Raw genomic sequence first — 19,085 nt, 5'->3', positions numbered from 1 at the left:
AGACTCTTCGATATAAACAAGTAGTTGAACAAAGCATGTGTTATTTTTTCAACAAATTAGGTATCATTTTGTGAATGAGCAGATCCTAAGATATTTCAGGGGGACATAAACTACTGAATATGAACCTAATTTCATAATGTTAGACAAATGGGCAAATTTTGGGGGGATTACAAATAACAGTTTGCACACTGAAGGAAGTAACTGTTCAGGTTAGAAGAAGATGACATTTTGTTCTAGTCTGCCATTCAGAACCTTCTTCCAGAGCATCTTTGCCAATTAATCTGTAATCCACTTAATGTGCAGAAGAGTTCTTATAGTTCCAGATTTCATATTACAAAAAATAGATGAGTGATTACTTTGGAGAGGAGAGCCGTGGTCACCACATGTACTCTGATACCTTTGCAATATTGTGCTCTATGCATGCCCTGAATAATGAGAAAACTTCGGGAAATATGTGTGTCAACATACAAACTGGGTACCTGTTGCCTGACACCCTTCTGGCCATGGTCCATGCAGCTGAAGGAATTACGGTGAATGGTGTTTATTTTCTGCTGTAACACAGTTGCTTAAAATATTTCCTAGCTCAGGGTAGGAGAGAGAGCAAAGAAGAGCAGAAGGAAACTTAACCAATGTCTTCAGCCACTAACACCTCATTTGGGGATGCCACCAATTATTTGTGAACTGCAGAAATGGACTATAAAGTAGGCTCAAATAAAACAGATTTGGGTTAAGCTCAAGGCAGAGGTTTTTGGGAGTTAGAAACTGGAGAATTTAAAAAACTTACTGGATTTGACTGCCAGGAGTGGGGTGATGAGGAAAATGCACAGGCGTCTGCATCAAGCACTGCCCGGCAATGTCTGCAAACCAGAGCCTCCTAGAGAGTTCCACCATGTTCCTGGGTCTGCTGCTTACTCTGCACATGCTGCTCACACAGTCCTCACGCTTTCCTGAGTCCACGAATCCATAGTCAGGGTCTGGTTAGGGCTGAGATTCTAGAAGTGAGCGTACTGAGCTGCGGGCACCAAAGGTGAGTCCCAGCTCTCTTCAGCCCTACTTGATACAACTCATGGTTCTGTTCTTTATGGCTGACCACTGCAGTTTGAACAGATTTGGCATAGATTGGTACACTGGGGCATTTGCCAGCACTTTTAACAGAAGTTGGAGAGGCAGCTCACCAGGAGAGGCACCTTCTCAACGTGGCTGGCGCCGCTGCTCCGTGGGGATGAGGCATGGGCATCACCTGCTCATAACTGGCCATGGTGTGGCGGTGAGAGAACTTAGAAATGAGGCAATCCGAGTGACTTCTCCCTCCTCCCTGCGGTCTTTCCCTCCCTTCTTCCTTTTTCTGGTGTTTGTTTTTTTTTTTTTTTTTTTTTTTTTTTGCTTCATCAGACTACATCTAATAAAAACATAAAAGTTTAAAAATTAAAAGGCGGAGATCCACTCATCATCTCAACACCCCAACACCAGCTCTTAATATTGTCACATTTTCCCCGTCTTGACTTTCTCTATGCACATGCATTAGATGATGTGATCCTTGAATGGTTTCTGTATTATCAGCCCTTGGTCTCGAGTGGGGTTCCTCAGCCTCTGCACTGCTGGTGTGTGGGACCAGATAATTCTTTGTTGTGGGGGCCATTCAGTGTGTTGTAATGTGTTAGTAATGCCTGTGGGCTCCGCTCCCATCAGTCTCACCCGTCCCCACTTATGATCAGAAATCCCTTCAGATATTGCCAAATGCCCACTGTTGGGCAAAATCACCCCCAGTGGGAACCACTGGGATATCATTTAGCGGAGAATTTCTTATGTCTCCTGAACAATATTATTTCTTAAAATCATGCTTTACTTTTAGGTCGGCCAGCACGGAGAAGAGACAGAAGGAACTTACAAGATGGAGGTGTTTGGGAGGGGGCGGTTCTGGTGGTTCTAAGAGACACACAAGAGAATACAGGAAAAGCTGGGCATATCAACTAGTATGTATACCAATTTCTGCTTCTGTATTGCATTTTGTTTCCTCACACTCACTCTGGCTCTCCACCTCCAGCGCCTCCACTTTCTGCCATGTAGCTCCGGCTCTCTCTCTGTCTTGCAGAGTTCCAAATGCCCTGCCCAACCCCTGAGTCTAAGTGACCATCAGGTGTCAGCTCTCAGCACCCGTTGCTAGCGCCTTGCCCAATTCTGACACTCTCAACAAAGAAGTCTTGCTGGCCCCACTCAGCTTTTCTGGCCAGGCCAGAGGTCACCGACCTGCTGGTGGACAGGCTCCGCTTGAATCACATCTTTACCCTTGCTCTAATTAGCCACATGAGTCAAATGGACAGGCCTCTGACCTTGTTTTACAAGTCAGTAGGTTCACTGTTTATACAGATCTTTCTTTGTTTTCTCTGTAACCTGAACTCAGTAGCTGCTGACTCTGGCACTACGATTTTCAGACTTCCTTGAACTTTATGCAGAGAGGTGTGTTGTAAAAACATTAATTAATTGATTCTTGAGTTTCTGTCATAGGAGACATTGGGACCACAAGGATATTAAGGGAAGATCCTAATTTTTATGAAGCCAGGAAAAGTGAACAATAAAAAGTAGAAGGTGATAGATAATAAGGTGGGATAAGCCTAGTAGGTGGCCTGCACAGTTACTCGCATGTAACTGGTGCTTGGTAAACGTCCATGGCCTTAAAACGAGGGCACGTGTCTAGGGCTATAGATTCAGAGGGAAAAAGCTGTTGGTCTGGGAAGATTTCCCAGGAGACAGGATAGCAATTTTTGCATGTCTGTCTTCCTTCTGATACCTTGTGAATGAGAAGTACTCAATTCTGATTCTAATTAATGTCAGTAAGTGCTTTTCAGTAGAAACCTTCAGTTCCTGTAAAAAGAACTCCAAGTTGTTAAGTTCTTTTGTTGCTGGGGCAGATTCATTCATTGTAGCCACTTTAAGACCTGGGGTATGCATTTACGGTACACCTGGATCAGAACAGGAAACCTGTTTGGAACCAAGGCAGGTGTAAGGGGCAGAGACCTTCTGCAGCTGGGGGCCTCTGGCTCTATCCCTCTGCTCGCTCCTCTTAGCCAATATCTGTGTCTTCCCCCACTCACTCCCTACTTACACACATGGATATCTCCCGCAGTTTCTGCATTGGCCAAAGTCTTTTCTGGCCAGTCCACTACATTATCCAAGTGCAAACTGGAAGGAACTAATCCAACTGCCTGATCAAACTGCTCTCTCCCCTTTTAGGGAGAGCCCTTTGTACCAGGCTGCCTTCTGGGGTTTTAGGCAGTGTGTGGATGGACCACTCTTAGATCAGGAACTTATTGTTGATCTGACCAGGGACCGCTAATAAAACAACTCAGCCCTGCTTTTTAGAACAGAGAGCCAACTGTCTGAACATTTCCAACCAAAAGGGTTCACAGGACATTTTTTTAGAACAAGACCCCAAGTTCTGCCTTCTTTTCCCCTGTCGCCCACCAGTCTGCTGCATGTATAGGGATCTATGTAACCGCTCCTCATCGCTGGCTCATTCCTGTCTTTTGTTCCTTATTTGCACTTAAACTTTCCCAGTCTGTTCCACTTGATGGGAACTCTGTAGGGCATGATGACATAGTTGCCTACTTGCATCTTCCCACAATGTTTACATTAGTGGAAGGAGGCTGCCTCGCTGTGTGATGCTTGATGGATGGCTCATTGGTCCTTCTTCTCTCCTTAGAGGAGCTTTTGTTAAAGGACCACAAGTATTTTATGACATAAAAAGTAGAGGCAAGAAAGAGCTCAGAATCCAGAGGCAGAGCCATCAGCTGAGTCTTGGCCCTGCATCTCCTAGACGTCTGATATTGGGACTGTCTGAGCCCCGTTCCCTCATCTGCCAACCAAGGGTGCTAATGTCATCTTTAAAGGGTACAGCTGCAAAAATTAGATGAGTCTGTATATGTAAAATGCTTTAAAAATGCCACAGAGGTTGGTTTGTTGTTGTTTTCTTAATGGCTAGCTATTACAGTAAATATTAGTAACTTTTGCAGTCAACCTAGCTTGTCTATTAAAATGAAGCTAGGAGTCTTGGACTTGGCAGCCAAGTACAAATGAGTAGGAAGTTCTGGTACTAATGGGAGCAGAACAGACTGCATGTAAAAGTATCATTCTGAAATGATACATGTTCTTCCTGCAACTTAAGGAACAGATTTTTAATCATAAAGATGCTGGTGGGCCACGCTGTGTAGTCAATATGGTGGCTCTCTGGGGTGTGTGTTGAGAAAACGCTATGACAGTGGCCGGTGGGATGACATCTCTGGTTTAGAAATCACTCCCTGGTCCGGTTTCTTGTGACAGAGCCAAATAAGTGCAGTTATCTGAACTTAAAGCTTGGCCAGCAATGAAAAGCCAGCTCCAGCCAGTCTTGAGAGAGCTTGTCAGAAGTCGTGTCCCCTTGAAGCTGACAGCATGCAGTCCCAGGGAGGTGGCTCGAGGTGGCCAGGCCTGCTTTAGAACCCTCCTGGCTTCTTTCCCTTTCTTTGCTTTTATTGCAATGCTGGTGGCGTGAGTATAAGAACTTTTATTGTTGTGGTTCAGACGGCCCAGAAAGCGATTCTAAGAATACTATTTTTAGCCTGGATATTTGTTTTTTTCCCTGCCTCCCATCCTTTCCCTCCTTCTCCCAAAGCCTTCTTTTTAAAGCAGCCCACGAGGGGTGCCTTTCCTCGCCATCACACAGCAGCCCTGCTTGCCACCAGCACTAGACAAATTAAAACACAATTAGTTCCGTCCCTGAACACCGTGTTCTGCCTTGTCCCCCAGCACTTCGCCATTTGCTGAAGGATTCTGTGGGATTACCTTCAGCACTGACCTGGCAGGGCCCCAGGAACAGCATCTCCACACAGGGCAGGGACGGAGCAGAGCGATGGCTTGATGACAGCCAGGCAAGGAGAGAGGCCAGGCGCTTAATGAGCTGTATCTTCAGTGATGTGCTGTGTGGAGCACACCTTCGTGAGCATTAACCATGGAGCTGCTCCTCCCTCTTTAACTTTCAATTAGCGATTTTCAGGGAATTCTTTGGATGTTATCCTCACTTGGCATCCTGTGCACCTTTTTGTAGCGTGGAGATTGAATGCTCTCTTACCAGGATGTGAGACTCAAGTAACATCCCTTGATGTTTTCCTGTCCCACCCCCAAGGTATATTGATCAGATTAAAGCAAGTTAAAATCACACCAAGAACAACCTGTCACAGAATTGCTGGCAGAAATGTGACGGGGAAGGGTAGCCCCACCCCATCATTTGGGGCAATTATGAGCAGTGCTCTAAATCATTTTGGATCTTTAAATCTGTTATCCAAGGTCACAAGGTCACTTCAACTAGGTACCACCCAAATCTGATACCCAGAGCCAGCTGTGGGAGCCTGCCCTCCCTCCCTGCCATCACCCCCCCCCCACTCCCCTGGCACTCTCTGCACTGTCAGTCACCTTGTCCGTCACACCCTACAGAGGCGTGGCCTTGAATGTGCTACAGCCCCCACAGCTAAGGATGATGTCTTAGTAACTGAGAGATTTATGAGTCCACATACAGCCTCAGAATCATACATAAGGAAGATAACCAAACAGTTATCCTGAGTACAGATTTTGGAGTTGAGTCTCTCAAGATGGGCCTATGATTTGTAAGAAAGTCTCTGAGAACTATTTGTATCACTCTAGAAAAATGCATATTTCCCAGAAGCAGAGATGGACTTAGCAAACTTGTCAGTCCCCCTGGCTCCAGCATCACACAGGCTGGGGGCTACAGTGTACGCAGTGTGCAGGCTGGGGTGGTGCCAATATGGCCGCCTGAATGCCTCTTGAGCTACTCTCCTTAGCTTGGTCATAACTGAGACTCAAGCAGTTGATAAACAACAGGCGGCAGCAGGCAGCCCCTCTAGGGATGAGAGGTCAGCTCCAGGAGAAGGGACCAGTGGTGCCCACAGATGGTCCAAATGGTCCCAAGAGCTAGGGCATGTTTCTTGTTGGGGCTCTTTGGGAGGGGGCCGTGCAGTCAGTGGGCACAGTGGAAGCGCACGCAGAGCAGACAAGCAGTCACAGGTAGGGCAGGCGCAGGGGCCCCAGTCTGCCTGGATTCTCCCCTGTTGGCTGCAGACCCAGGGCTCCTGACTGTTCCTTCCTTACACTTGGCATTGGATTTGGCATCCAGACGTGGGACTGGGGAGGTAGGGAGTGGTTAATTTAGAAAATCGAGGAGACCAACAAGAACTTCAGTTTGGGGTTTTTTGTTGTTGTTTTGTTTTGTTTTTAATACCTATAGCTTCACTGGCAAGGAGGGGGTCTGTTTATTCAAATGTAGTCTGGAGCCAGAGAGAGTATTACTATGATGGGAATTTAATCAGGTGTCTAGCGCGGACACAGCCAGATAGAATGTTCCACGAGAAGATACCTCAAGGCAGTGTGGTGTAAGTAAGGGGGTCCTGTCTCCGTGGGGCCACTGTGGCAGCCCCAGGACTAGTCAGACACTTAGGAAATGAATCCAGGACCTTATATTCAGATTTCCCTAGCATGTCCCACCACCTGCTCACAGGGACCTCAGCCTGATGCAGAGTTCAACTCAAGTATGTCTGCAGGTCCCCAGGGTGTCTCGCACTGCTCACAAGCTTCCCGTGAATATGCCGGTGACTCTCCGGGGGCCCCCGGTCTCCTCCCGTGTATCAGCGACCTTGCTGCTGCCCTGGCCGGCACAGCTATGGGGCTCTGGGGTCTTCGTGATGTCCTGTGCTATTTCAGGTTTGGGTGTCGCCTTGCCTTCCCCCACTGGTGTCACACCCGTCCCCTGGGACCCTAGCAACTCTGCTCTGAGCCCATCTTCCTTTCGACCTTGCAGAGCCCTCCCTCCCCTCCACCCCGCCACCAGGCTTTCCCTCCAGGTAAATCCATGCACATGAAGGTTTGGGGGTTCCAGCGCAGACCTGACTCCATCTCAGTCTAGACCAAAATCTTTTCCATGGAAGCACAGTAAGAAATGAGGACAAAACCAACAAAATGCCAATCACCTTCTCACCTTTTGTCAACATAACTCTCTTGTAATGTGTCTTACTTAATATTTCTCAGAGGAGAAAGAACACCCCACGAAAGTTTTTAGATTCTCTGACAGATCCAGCTAACTTCCCCTGAAAGAAAGTGACAATAGCAAGATGAGAAGAGAGGAAACCAGCAGTGAAAATTAAGCAGGTGAGGTATTTGTACAAGAGAGGACTGCCGTGGTCTCAACATTTACACAGAACTTTACTGGAATAATTGCTTGTCTCACCCAGCGTTTATTGAGCATGGTAATCTCTCCTGGCTGATCATCTGTCCAGCAGCACACATGGTGCACTTTTCGGGATTCTGTAGTGATGGTGGATTACGCATTTCTAACACGTTGTGTTTGACAGTTGCATTGTGTAGCTCCCACTACTGCACTGCCAGTTGCAGCCAGACACTGGGTCTTTCACTTTCTACTCTACTTGAACTATAAAACTTAGCAACTACTCAATAAACATTTTTTATGAATGAGTGATAAAAAGAAAGAAATCCAGCAACAACATACTTATATCACGTTTTCTGCAGATAAAACTGGCATCCCCGTCTATGTAGAAGAGACCCCATTTGGTAACATTTTTCACTTGGGGGACCAGAACCCTTTACAACCTGTATCCATTTTGACAGTTTCTTACTGAGGAAAAGTAAGAGTAGAGAGGAGGATTGCTCCTTAGGAACAGAAATTGGGTCATAGCAAGTTGGATTCCGAGTAAACTGCTGGTTTAAAAATAATGTTTTTGAGACCAGTGTTCAAATAGAAAAAAAGGGAAAAAATAAAAGGAAAAAAATGCTTTTTAAAAAGATTGGTGTATCCTCTGTAAAATATATTTTAAAGCTCTGAGCATCCAGGATCAGAAAAATGTGGGGCGTTGAAGTATGCAAATTATTCATGATTACCTAGGAAATCCTTTTCTGAATGGAAGAAGGGCAAGGTGAAATTGAAATTCAGAGTCAGATCATAACATGCTTTGGTATGTGTTTGTCACAAGATGAGGAACAAGGGAAACTTTTGAAGGAATATAACTTGAAAGGAAGGAAAAAGCTGTCTGTACAGGGAGATGAGGGAACCTTGCTCTCTCGAATGTGGATTTTCCAAGCCACCTGCGTACCTAAGGCATGCCATTTGGTGTGATAGGAATAGGGGACCCCTGACATGGTTGCCGACATCCCTTTCTAGAAGCATCTTCTTCCCGAGAATGCATGGTCAATAGGAGAGCATCTACACTGGTCCAGTGGGATTCTGCCCCTCGGCCCAACTGATTGATCCAGGTGTGACACCTGATAGAGCTAGCCCAGTAAGGCCCTTTCTCCGTAATGTTTGGGTGGAAGACCAAAGAGAGCTTAAGCTGTGAGTGACATACCTAGTAGCCGTCTGTGGCCATGTTTCCCATGTGGGGAGAATGTGGTGAGCAGAGACGGAGAAGAAGCCACAGAACAGAGATGCAACAAGATGGAGAGAAGGTGCTGGTGTGGTTGATTCCCTGGTTCCATTGTGTTCTGGGGCACAGCTGCACCCTGCCCTTCCCACAGCTCGTTGTCCACTCCTTGGTCAGATTCCCTAAGCAGGTGTAATTCCCCTGTTGTTTCGCGTGGGTTTTCATTATTTGAGATCAATTGAGTTCTAAGACATAATTGCACTTTTGGCATTGGAAGAGGGCAGGAAGTAAGAGGGTGACAGGCAGAAGTCATCAGCAACCTTTCAGAGAACTCTGGAGCACCACAGGGATGAGGCTGCGGAGGGCCCTTGAGCTCCAAATGTTTCTCTTCAGTATAATTTTGAATGGTCCTTTTCCTCTTACCTGGAATAGCTAAAAATTCTTGTGTCTCAGGTTGTGACTCATTCATTCTAGTGAACATGTATTTGAAAATTACCATGGGTGAGGCACTGTGATATCTATGATACTTATGGTCAGGAGATATACAAATGACTTTTTTAGGGGCACCTGGGTGGGTCAGTCGGGCTTTAGCTCAGATCATGATCTCATGGTTTGTGTGTTCGAGCCCTGCATTGGGCTCTGGAGAGCTGCTTCCAATTGTGTGTGTCTCTCTCTCTCTCTCTCTCTTTCTCTTTCTCTCTTTCTCCCCCTCCCCCACTTGCACCCTGTCTGTCTCAAAAACACTTTCAAAAAATGTTTTAATGATTTTTAAATGAGTCCTTGTCCTCAAGGGGCTCACAATCTGGTAGTAGGCCAGTGCACGTAGATATTTGCAACTTAATATGAGAAGAGTCTTAGGTGAGAGATGACACCACCAGGGTTTCAAGGAAGAGCAGCACCTCACTTGGCCTTAAATGCCCAAGCAATGTTTACAGATCATGCTTCAGCTGACAAATAAGAGTTAGGTATGGAATGGGCCAAGAAAGTAGAGTAGACCGCATGGGCAGAGACAGGAAGACAGAGATATGAACGTAACTGAGTGTGCCCAGCATACGGGAAGCTTGGCAGAGCAGGGGTGTGTGGGGAAGAATAAAGCTGGAGAGTTTGGGAGGGGCCGGATCTTAAAGGTCTGGTATTTCCTTCTGAACATGTGGGCCTTTCTGGTAGAATATGCGGGTACTCATTGAGCTGATTCAGCTGTTTTCAAGTTTGTTAGTGATGATCTGTCCTGAGACTGTGCTGGCCTTTGGATCAGGTTGGAGGTAGGGGAAGGTATGGAAGCACATCAGACAAGAGTCTGAGCTGAGACCGTGGCCAGGCCTCGTGGGAAAAGCTAACCAATGGAAAGGAAATTCAATAAAAATCCATAGGAAAGGTGGACCCATTGGAGAGAGAGAATTTATATGAAGGAACCAAATACCACTCCTGAGTCCTGCCTGGTGTGACTAAGAGGATGGGGCTGACCTTGAGGCAGGGATTGAGGAGAGGGAGCAGTGGTTTGGTGGAGGTGATTTGGATTACTTCTGGTCTTTTTTTATTTTTTCTTTTAAGTCCATTTATTTTGAGATAGAGAGAAGGCATGTGTGCACAAGTCGGGGAGGGGCAGAGAGAGACAGGGAGAGAGAATCCTAAACAGTCTCTGCACTGTCAGCATGGAGTCTGATGTGGGGCTCGGACTCACAAACTGCAAGATCATGACCTGAGCCGAAATCAAGAGTAGGACACTTAACCACCTGAGCCACCCAGGTGCCGCCCTTAGGCCACACAGGAATGCTGACCAAAGAGCTCATGAGCAAGAAGCCAGGACTAGGACACACAGTTGGCAGCTGTAGATAGGAGGTGCCCAGGACATGTCTGGAACCAGAGCAGGGTAAGATGAGGAAAGAACAAACCCCAAAGAGGTCTTAAGGGACAGAAGAGAGGAAGACTGAGTGAAGAAATTAGGAAATGCAATCCAGAAGGTCCACATAGAGGAGCAGAGGCTGGGGGATGAAAGCCGTGGAAGGTTCCATCTTGCCGGCGCAAGATGATAGAATGCAGTCAGGTGGACCTGCCAAGACCACATGCATCTGGCCAGTAGGAGGCCTTCAGTAGTAAGTTCAATGACAGAATACTTTGGTTAATCATATTTCTTCTCATTTCCCCCCTGTTGTGCCTTCATGAATATTTATTCCACAAATGCTAGTAATTAGAGAATCCTTGATTTAATGGGTAGATGCAGAGGTTTGATGTGTTACGGAGCAAACAAAATGTCCTTACTCTGGCACTTAAACCTGCCTCTTCAGGGCTATGTCCTTGGTAATTTTCATTTGCAATAATGTTGCAGGGAAGTTTCACTTTCCTGACACTTGTCGGTTTTATTTTTCCTTCCTGCGTAGCTCATTTAAAGGGCGGATAGGACAGGTGAACAATCTCCATTAGCCCTCTCTGAGAAAGAGGGATGAGACTGGAGTGATGATTAGAGATTAGTCCCCAGCACCAATTAAATTAATTAAATTCACTTGGGCCTGAATATAGCCAGTGTATTTAACTTAAAAAAGGATATGGCATGCAAATGACCTGAAAATATGAATGGAATTTGGAATTTGAACAGTGCTTTGATCAGCATTTCCTAAAATGGCACGCGGGGAAGCAAAACCTCCTTGAGGTCGCCTGTGCTTCCCTGTAGTTAGTTCTGTGAGGCAGGGGAACCTTGTCACCTGCTGTGCGGCTCTGCCTCCTCCGGAGGGGAAAGCCACTCCTCAGGAACAGAAGTGCAGTATAATACAAAGTACACACAGCTCCGGAAATTAGACTTGACCTCCATTCGCCTCTGGAGCCAAAAACAGCCTCCCCAAAATGAGAGAAAGAAAGCCAGGAAAAGAAAGTGTGACAAGCGTATCCCAAGCAGAACCGAGAAGAGCTGGTTTTGATTATATTTAGAATGTTATTTTTTTAACCTGGATTGAATCAATGAATACCTGCACATTGAACTTCTTCTTTTCAGGATTCCTACTGCCAGAAAATCTATTTAAATATGAATTCTGAATAATGTTATATCATGTCTGATACAGGAATATACCTGGCAATATTAAACAGATCAAATTCTTGAGAAGACTAGTCTGAATAGAAGCTATTCTTAGCAGAGTTAAAGGAGATCAGTATAGATATTCAAGATGAAAAAACCCTGATAGTTAATAGAAAACCAAAAGTCAAGGTCCAGTCAACCTTCAGAACAGAATGGTTCAAGGGCATCTCAGAAAACATGTGTTTTAGAGATGTTAGCCGGGGGACCCCTCGACATTTTCATGTCTTTTTCTGGGGCACCCTTCCTCCTGCCTGTAAACCATCTGATGTCTCCAGTACTGCCTGTCCTGCCGCTTAGACAGCTTTGCTCGGCCAATGCTGACCCAGGCAGAGATCGAAATTGGATCCCGTAACATATGACTGGCTTTATATATCGGAGTGATACCATTCAGTTATTTTAAATAGTACTTTTACTCAGGTTTCCCACTGGTGGTACTAACACAAGTAGTGGGCTTTTGCCATAACATAAAAATGGCAAGACAGTTATTGTATTCTAATTGCAAACTTAATTAAAATTACATTCAGTCACTCTGACATACATACTTTCAAGCAACTGTGGAAAAGAACTATTATCATCTGTTGGCATGCCACCTTGAGTGGGTAATCATTTTGGTTAGATGGTAGTTTTAGGTCCTTACCATGAGTAAATATGAAAAATAAAGCTAGAATAAAATAGTAGCAGTAATTTCAAAATTTCATATTTGTTTATCAGTTGGGTCTTTGCATTATGTTTTTAAAACCAGTTCCCCCCCAATAAAAATCAAGAAATCATATGAGTTAAAATATCTGCTGGGTGAATTCTGTGGAAAAATAAATCCAAACGATCCATAGCAGATGTGAGGAGGAGGAGATCTCTACTGCATTTTATCCTGAATCAAAGTCTCCAACTCATCAGTGTCTGAAAAATCTATTTTAAACTGGTGACCGTGTGGATGGTGCCCCCATGGAAAGGCTACTCTAAATTAATGTTGTTGTTGTTGTTGTTGTTGTTGTTGTTAATGAGGTGACATTTACATCTGTGAGCAATTCAGTGACATTTAGTGCATTCACAACATTGTGTAACCACCATATCTCTCTTGTTATCTAGATCCAAGACATTTTCATCACCCCCAATGAAGCTCCCCCCCGCCACCCCTTCCATCCCTCAGCCCCTGGCTGCCACCAATCTGCATTCTGTCTCGGTGGGTCTCCCTATTCTGAATATGTCATATATACTGTATGTATGATGTACATACACATATATACTGTATATATGACAACTTGACAGTAAATTATATTTTTAAAAATGGAGTTATACAGTGTGTGACCTTCTATGTCTGGCTTCTTTAACTTAGTGTGTTTTTGAGGTTCATCTACCTTATAGCCTGGAGCAATACTTCATTGCTTTTTATGGCTGGATAATTTTCCATTGTACGTATACACGTATATTTTGTTTATTCGTTCCTTCTTCAGTGGACATTTGGGTTGTTTCCACATTTTGGCAACTGTAAATAATGCAGGTATGAACATGTGTGCAAAAGCATTTGAGTTCCTGCTCTCAATTATTGTGGGGATATACATAGTGTTAGACCCAGATTTATAATATCATCCTCAATAACCAGAGACCGCCAGGGAGACTGAGTCACGCATGCACAAGCAAAGGGCTTTATTACTACAGGCTTATAAGCTCGGGCTGGCAGACTTCACCAACACAGTGGATGCCTGTGGCGAGAGCGGAACATGGCCAGGTAGGGGCTTTTTTAGGAAGGGGGCCTTACAGGAAATGGCGACACAGGCACAGCGGTCCAATCCCTAACCCCCTATCAATACTGGCAGTAACTTTAACCGTGCATGGATACTTTTAGTGGGAGCCAATCACAACACTTAGAGTATTGACCAGTCACAGAGCGGGCCCATGACCCTCACGTAGGGCGTGACTGGTCTTAAGCAATAGGTGATTATCTTATAGCCTCCATCTTTAGGCCCGCCCTTAGAAATGTTAAAGGTGTTAGCTGGCCTTTCCTGATTGGGTGTTACAAGGGTTGTCTCTTCTATTGTCTAATGATTCTGAGAAGCTGACACCTAGGCCTCCAAGGTCAGAGTCAGTTTGATTCACACCTGTGTCCTTACAATAGGAATATAGTTGCTGAGTATTTGGTCATTCTATTTAACTTTTTGAGGAATGGTTTAACTGTTTTCTGTGGTAGCTAAATCAGTTTACATTCCTACCAGCAATGTACATGGGTTTCAGCTTCTCTGCATCCTCTCCTACCCTTATTCCTTCCTCCCTTTCACCCTCCCTTCTTTCCATCCATCCATCTGTCCGTCCATGTCCATCCATTTGGTTTTGATTTCCATTTCCTAGCAACTAACTGATCTTTTCATGTACTTGTGTATATATATATGTATTCTTTGGAGAAGTGTCCATGGAAGTCCTTTGCCAACTTTTTAATTGGGTTGTTGTTTCTCCCCTCCCCCCCCTTTTTTTTGAGCTGTAAGAGTTTTTTATATGTTCTGAACACTTATTACATCAAACTTTTTATCGCCTCTTAACCTCTTGAAAGTTACAAATTATTCCCTTCTTTCTCCTTCCTTCTTTCCTTTCTTCCTCCCTCCCTCCTTCCTTCTTTTTTTATACCACTTTTTATTATTATTTAAATTTTAGTTAACATGCAGTACAATATTGGTTTCAGAAGTAGAATTCACTGATTCATCACTTGTACCCCCTTCTACCCACTAGCTAATCTCCCACCCACCTCCTTCCATCAACCCTGTTTGTTTTCTATCGTTAAGAGTCTCTTGTTTCCCTGTCTTCTCTCCCCCTCTTCCCATATGTTCATCTGTTTTATTTCTTAAATTCCACATTTGAGTGAAATCATATGGTAATTTGTCTTTGACTGACTTGTTTCACTTAGCATGACACATTCTAGCTTGCTCCATCCATTCTTTTCTTTCTTACATACTAAAATATTATATTTGGGTATTAGATATAATGGATCTTTATTTTAAGAAAAGAAAGGTATAAGGAAGATAATTTAAATTCCCCGTAATTCAACCACCCACAGATGAGCACTGTTTTCACTTTTATGTCCTTTTTCTAGTCCTTTTTTTTCAATATATAGAATGAGCATGCATACATATATATTCAGAGAATTCTGCTTTCATCGTGTGCTATTTTAATTTTTTAATGCTTTTTTTGATGTGGAGAAGTTATACTTATTTACATATAATTATCAGAGCCCTTTGCTGTTTTAGTGACTGGTGAAATAAAATCTTTCCCTGGGCTTGTTAATCATTTGAATACCCCTCATAAGTGCTGGGGTTTTAAAACAATAAGACCTCTTATATCAACTTGTATAAGTTATTTATATACCCAGAATACTAGTCCATTTTCTCTCATGGTTGTTATGATTTATTTCTCAGATTGTTATATGCTTTTTATTCTGTGTGGTGTTTGGGACATAGCAATATTTTATCTTCTTTCATATTGTCATATCTAACGTTTTTTTCACTGATTCCTTCAGTTGTCTTAAAAAGTTATCATGTAAAAGATTATATAACTATTTACTTACATTTTCTCTTTTTCTTTTTTTTTTTTTTTAATTTTTGAGAGAGAGAGCACAAGCAGGGGAGGGGCGGGGGGGTGCACAAAGGATCTGAAGTCGACTCTGTGCTGACAACAGCAAGCCTAATTGGGGCTTGAACTCACAAACCCTGAGATCATACCTGAGCCGAAAAAGGATACTCAACCGACTGAGCCACCCAGGCACCCCTTAAGTTATTTATTTAAATTATATTTCTGGCTCCATCTGGAACTTATCATGGTATTGCAAGACCAGAGGTTCATACTTTTATTTTCCTAAATAGCTAACCATCTTTCCTGATACCACATATAATAGACCAATAATTTGTAATAATAGACTCTGTTACCAAAGACACGAAACCAATTACTTAGGTTTTTTTTGTAAGTCACTTAAACACTGCCTGTGTATGAACTGGGTTGTCTGTGCCTTAGTTTACATGTATTCCTATTTTTATTAAACGGGTAGTCACACTGTCATGTCAGACCAGAGTAGCCACGCGGCAACCCCCAGTCTCTCTTCTGGAGGCTGCATTGTCCTCTGAGGACACTGGGAAGCAAAGCTTGCATGTCCTTCGTCCAGACAAATGCTTATGTGTCGGATTAGGCTCCTGAGATTGGGCCGTGGTTCCTGGGGTTGAGTTAACCTGCAGTGGCTACACAGTGTAGCTGTTGCCATATTCGGTCTTATTTCGTGTGATGTCCTGGAAGGAGTAGAGTATGTCATTGCCCCGGGCTGGGCAGCCTTCATGGGGTGGTGGCTGCGGCATGGGCTCTGGAGGCTGCCCTCACTTTGGCTCCTATCTTTGTCTCTTGTTGGTCTGTGGGACTTTGAGCAGCTGGCTTTGTCTTTATAAGCCTCAGTTTCTTTATCTTTAAAATGGTCTTAACATTAGGATCTACTTTGCAAGGTTATTTTGCAGTACCTCTGCACATAAGTGTAACAATTAATGTTAACACTGTTGTTGATGGTGGTGATAATATCCTAGTGTGAATTTCTTCTCAGAGAAACGAACTGTAATTAAATGCAAGCATTAAATAAATACACACTAAGAACAGCAAAGCATCTAGGTTAGAAAGCTTTGTACATTGCATTTACTGTCATTAAGCTCATACTCAAATTAAGCATCCAGTTGCTCAATGATCATTTGTTCCAAACAAAAAAAAGTTGCTTTTTCAAGGTCTTAATGATATTGGATGGGAAGGAGGAAAAAGAAGGTTGAGGATATGACAAGAGAAGAAAAGTATGGTGGTTAAGAGCTGAGAAAGGCATTTTTTTTTTAGCACCTTAAAATAACAGTAATTATAGTTAATTATACCGAGGGGTGGGACAGGCAGAAAAGTGCAACAAAGTTGCCGAGAAGGCCGCCCCGTGCTAGGAGGTGACAGAATTGGGATATGCAGCCAGCACCTATGTTCACAGGGTGGCATCTGATGAGACTTCTACTCTGGATAGACCCTGTGTCTTTGTGTCTCGGGGTTTTGGTTCAGGTGTGAGTCTACACCACAGAGTCTGAATACCAGAGGGATCCTGCAGAAGGCAGACGGCACTTTGTATTCTGATTTGGAATTCAGCGAGCAGTTCGTTCGATGATATAAGTGAATACCAACAAGTTATTGTCAGTGTTCATAAAACAAGGGATAGCTATCATTTTTAAGAGATATCATTATTTTGCCATCATCTATTGGTATTTTTTTAATGTTTATTTTTGAGAGAGAGACAGAGTGTGAGTAGGGGAGGGGCAGACACACACACACAGAATCTGAAGCAGGTCCCAGGCTCTGAGCTCTGAGCACAGAGCCCAATGCAAGGCTTGAACTCACGAACCATGAAATCATGACCTGAGGCGAAGTCGGGACACTCAACCATCTGAGCCATGCAGGCTCCCCTCTGTTGGTTTTTTTAAGTCTGTTGCATGGTAAAATAATTTCGAAAGCACATCAACTACTAGACATATATTTTTAAATAGTATAGTTATATTGACTTACAAAAAGCAGTTGCATTTCTTTTTGAGTTTTAAATACATGATAGGTTTATATGGGTGTTTCATTTTGTTTTAATCAGCATTTCTGTTTGGAGATGTCTAATGAGCATTCCAAAATTCAAAATCATATATGAACTTATAACACTAGATGTACCTAAGAAAATGGCCACACTTATGTAGAAGACTAAAAGTAAAAATCTCTATGATGAAGTGTCGGTTTGAGCTTGACTATAAACCCCAAGCTTTTGCAGCTGAGGATTGAGAGCATAGTGGTTACCGTCTGGGGTATCTGCAGAGCTCCGGTGATTTCCCTTTCTCTGTGGACACCTCTTCTTTCCTTCTCCAGAGCAGAGGGCCCTGGCAGCCATGTTGTACAGTGAGGCTTCCCCTCTACACCACCCTACCCCTAGTCCCCAGTCTCGGATGATTGGACCCGGACAAATGACCCACGAGAATTTACAATTGAGGATGACAGGGATTCAGTCATCCTTTGACAGAGGTACCTTCCATGTTGTCTTTTTGCCTTGAGGAGCAGAGAGGCGAAGAATGACAGTTTACAGAGAAGAGAACCAAGCAGATACACAGAGGGAAGTGGAGACAGAAGGCCAAGATGAAGTCCAGAAGGCAGTCAGGTCCCTTATTCCTGTGCTTTCCCGGGGCTGGAAGGCCTGCCGCTCCCTGGCTGTCTGGCTCCTGAAACAAACTCCCCCCTCCTGAGGAGCCAGCAGGATGAGAAGAGATTTCCTTTCCTTGCCCCAGGCATCCGGCTGAGGTGCCCTGGAAGTACAGTGGTCTCCTGTTTCTATCCCCTAAGAGCCTCTTTGTTAGCCTAAGTGCCTAAGTACGTTCTCTGGCACTTAGGAACTTTGCTGCTTAAGTGTCTACTTCAGTCCATCAGTTACACTTTCTGACCCGCTCCATCGGCTCCATATCCGAAAGTGGGCAGAGAGCACTTCCCAGATAGAGAAAAGCTGCTCCAGGCGTCAGATGGCAAGGAGAGTTTCATAGAACACATTGATAAGAAGCAAAGCCTCCTTGTTAATACTTTCCCTAAACACTGTCAGTTAAAGGGAGCTTCCGGCAGGTGTACAGGGGGACGAATAGATGCACATGGCCATCCGTCCCAGAATGCGGTCCACAAGACATTCCCGGGAGTGTGGCAAACTGAGGAGAAGAAGAAGAAGGAGAATCCAGAGCAGAAAGAGGAACAACTGCTTGCCGGGTCAGACTGCGCTGTTCCTGGTGAGCAGGACTAGGGTCTCGGTGCCCCCATCCTCCACAGATCCCATCCAGTCTCTGTGTCCAGTCGTTTCTGAATTAACTATGAGAAGAAAAGAAAACCTTTGTGTCCACTGGCTGCGTCTCAGCACTAGGTCTTTATTCGCCTGACCTCATCACACCTTTACCATGTCCCTTGAGGCATGCCGTGTTGCACACTCCCCTTCAGACACCAGGCAGCTGAGGTGAAGCATGTCACCCGAGGAGAGATGACCTCTGAGTGACGGAGCCAGGGCTAGGCCCCCAGTGGTGTGAGGCCAGGACACGATCCTACCAAATCACCTACTGCTTCCAGCACAGGGCTTGAAATCGCTCACCCGCCTCTTTGGTGTCTTGCTAGAGACCCAAGTTGAAGGCTTCCACATTCCTTTGATAGAGCCGCCATGATAAACACCACAGACTGGGTTGCTGAGACAAAAAAAAAAAATTTATTGTCTCACAGGCCCAGAGGCTAGAAGTTTGAGATCAAGATGTTGGCAGGATTGATTTTTTTGTGAGGCCTCTCTCCTTGGCTCAGATGCCGACTTCTCCCCGTGTCCTCGCATGGTCTTTCCTCTGTGTGTGCCTGTGTCCTAATCTCTTCTTGTAGGAGTGGGGCGCACCTAATGACCTCATTTTACCATAATTACCTCACTAAAGGCCCCATCTCCAAATGAGGTCATATTCTGAGGTCTGGGAGTGAAATATGAATTTGGGAGGACAAATCCAGCCCACAGCAGCTCCCAAAGGACTTTTATGAATAGTTCTGGATTTCAGTCCCAGTCTGATATCTAAGGTCGA

At 44.5% G+C, this 19,085-nt stretch overlaps 1 protein-coding gene across 6 annotated transcripts in view; it reads left to right on the top strand.

The window, feature by feature from the left end:
- Positions 1-19,085, top strand: part of FARS2 (phenylalanyl-tRNA synthetase 2, mitochondrial) — a 511,516-nt gene that overhangs the window by 360,591 nt on the left and 131,840 nt on the right. For 5 of the 6 annotated variants that reach the window (XR_003910723.1, XM_029944535.1, XM_029944536.1 and 2 more), the window contains one exon: positions 1,853-1,973. The exons of the other annotated variant lie outside the window; for it this stretch is intronic. Coding sequence is in view for 4 of the 5 variants with exons in the window: in XM_029944535.1 (XP_029800395.1) it covers positions 1,853-1,973 (121 nt within the window). In the remaining variant the exon portion in view is untranslated. The remainder of the gene's footprint in view (positions 1-1,852; positions 1,974-19,085) is intronic. 6 annotated transcript variants of the gene reach the window in all.

This window comes from Suricata suricatta, chromosome 7 (genome assembly GCF_006229205.1).
Source record: "Suricata suricatta isolate VVHF042 chromosome 7, meerkat_22Aug2017_6uvM2_HiC, whole genome shotgun sequence".
Taxonomy (NCBI): domain Eukaryota; kingdom Metazoa; phylum Chordata; class Mammalia; order Carnivora; family Herpestidae; genus Suricata; species Suricata suricatta.
Note: the sequence above shows the minus strand (reverse complement) of the source record. Positions and strands in the feature narration are given on the sequence as shown.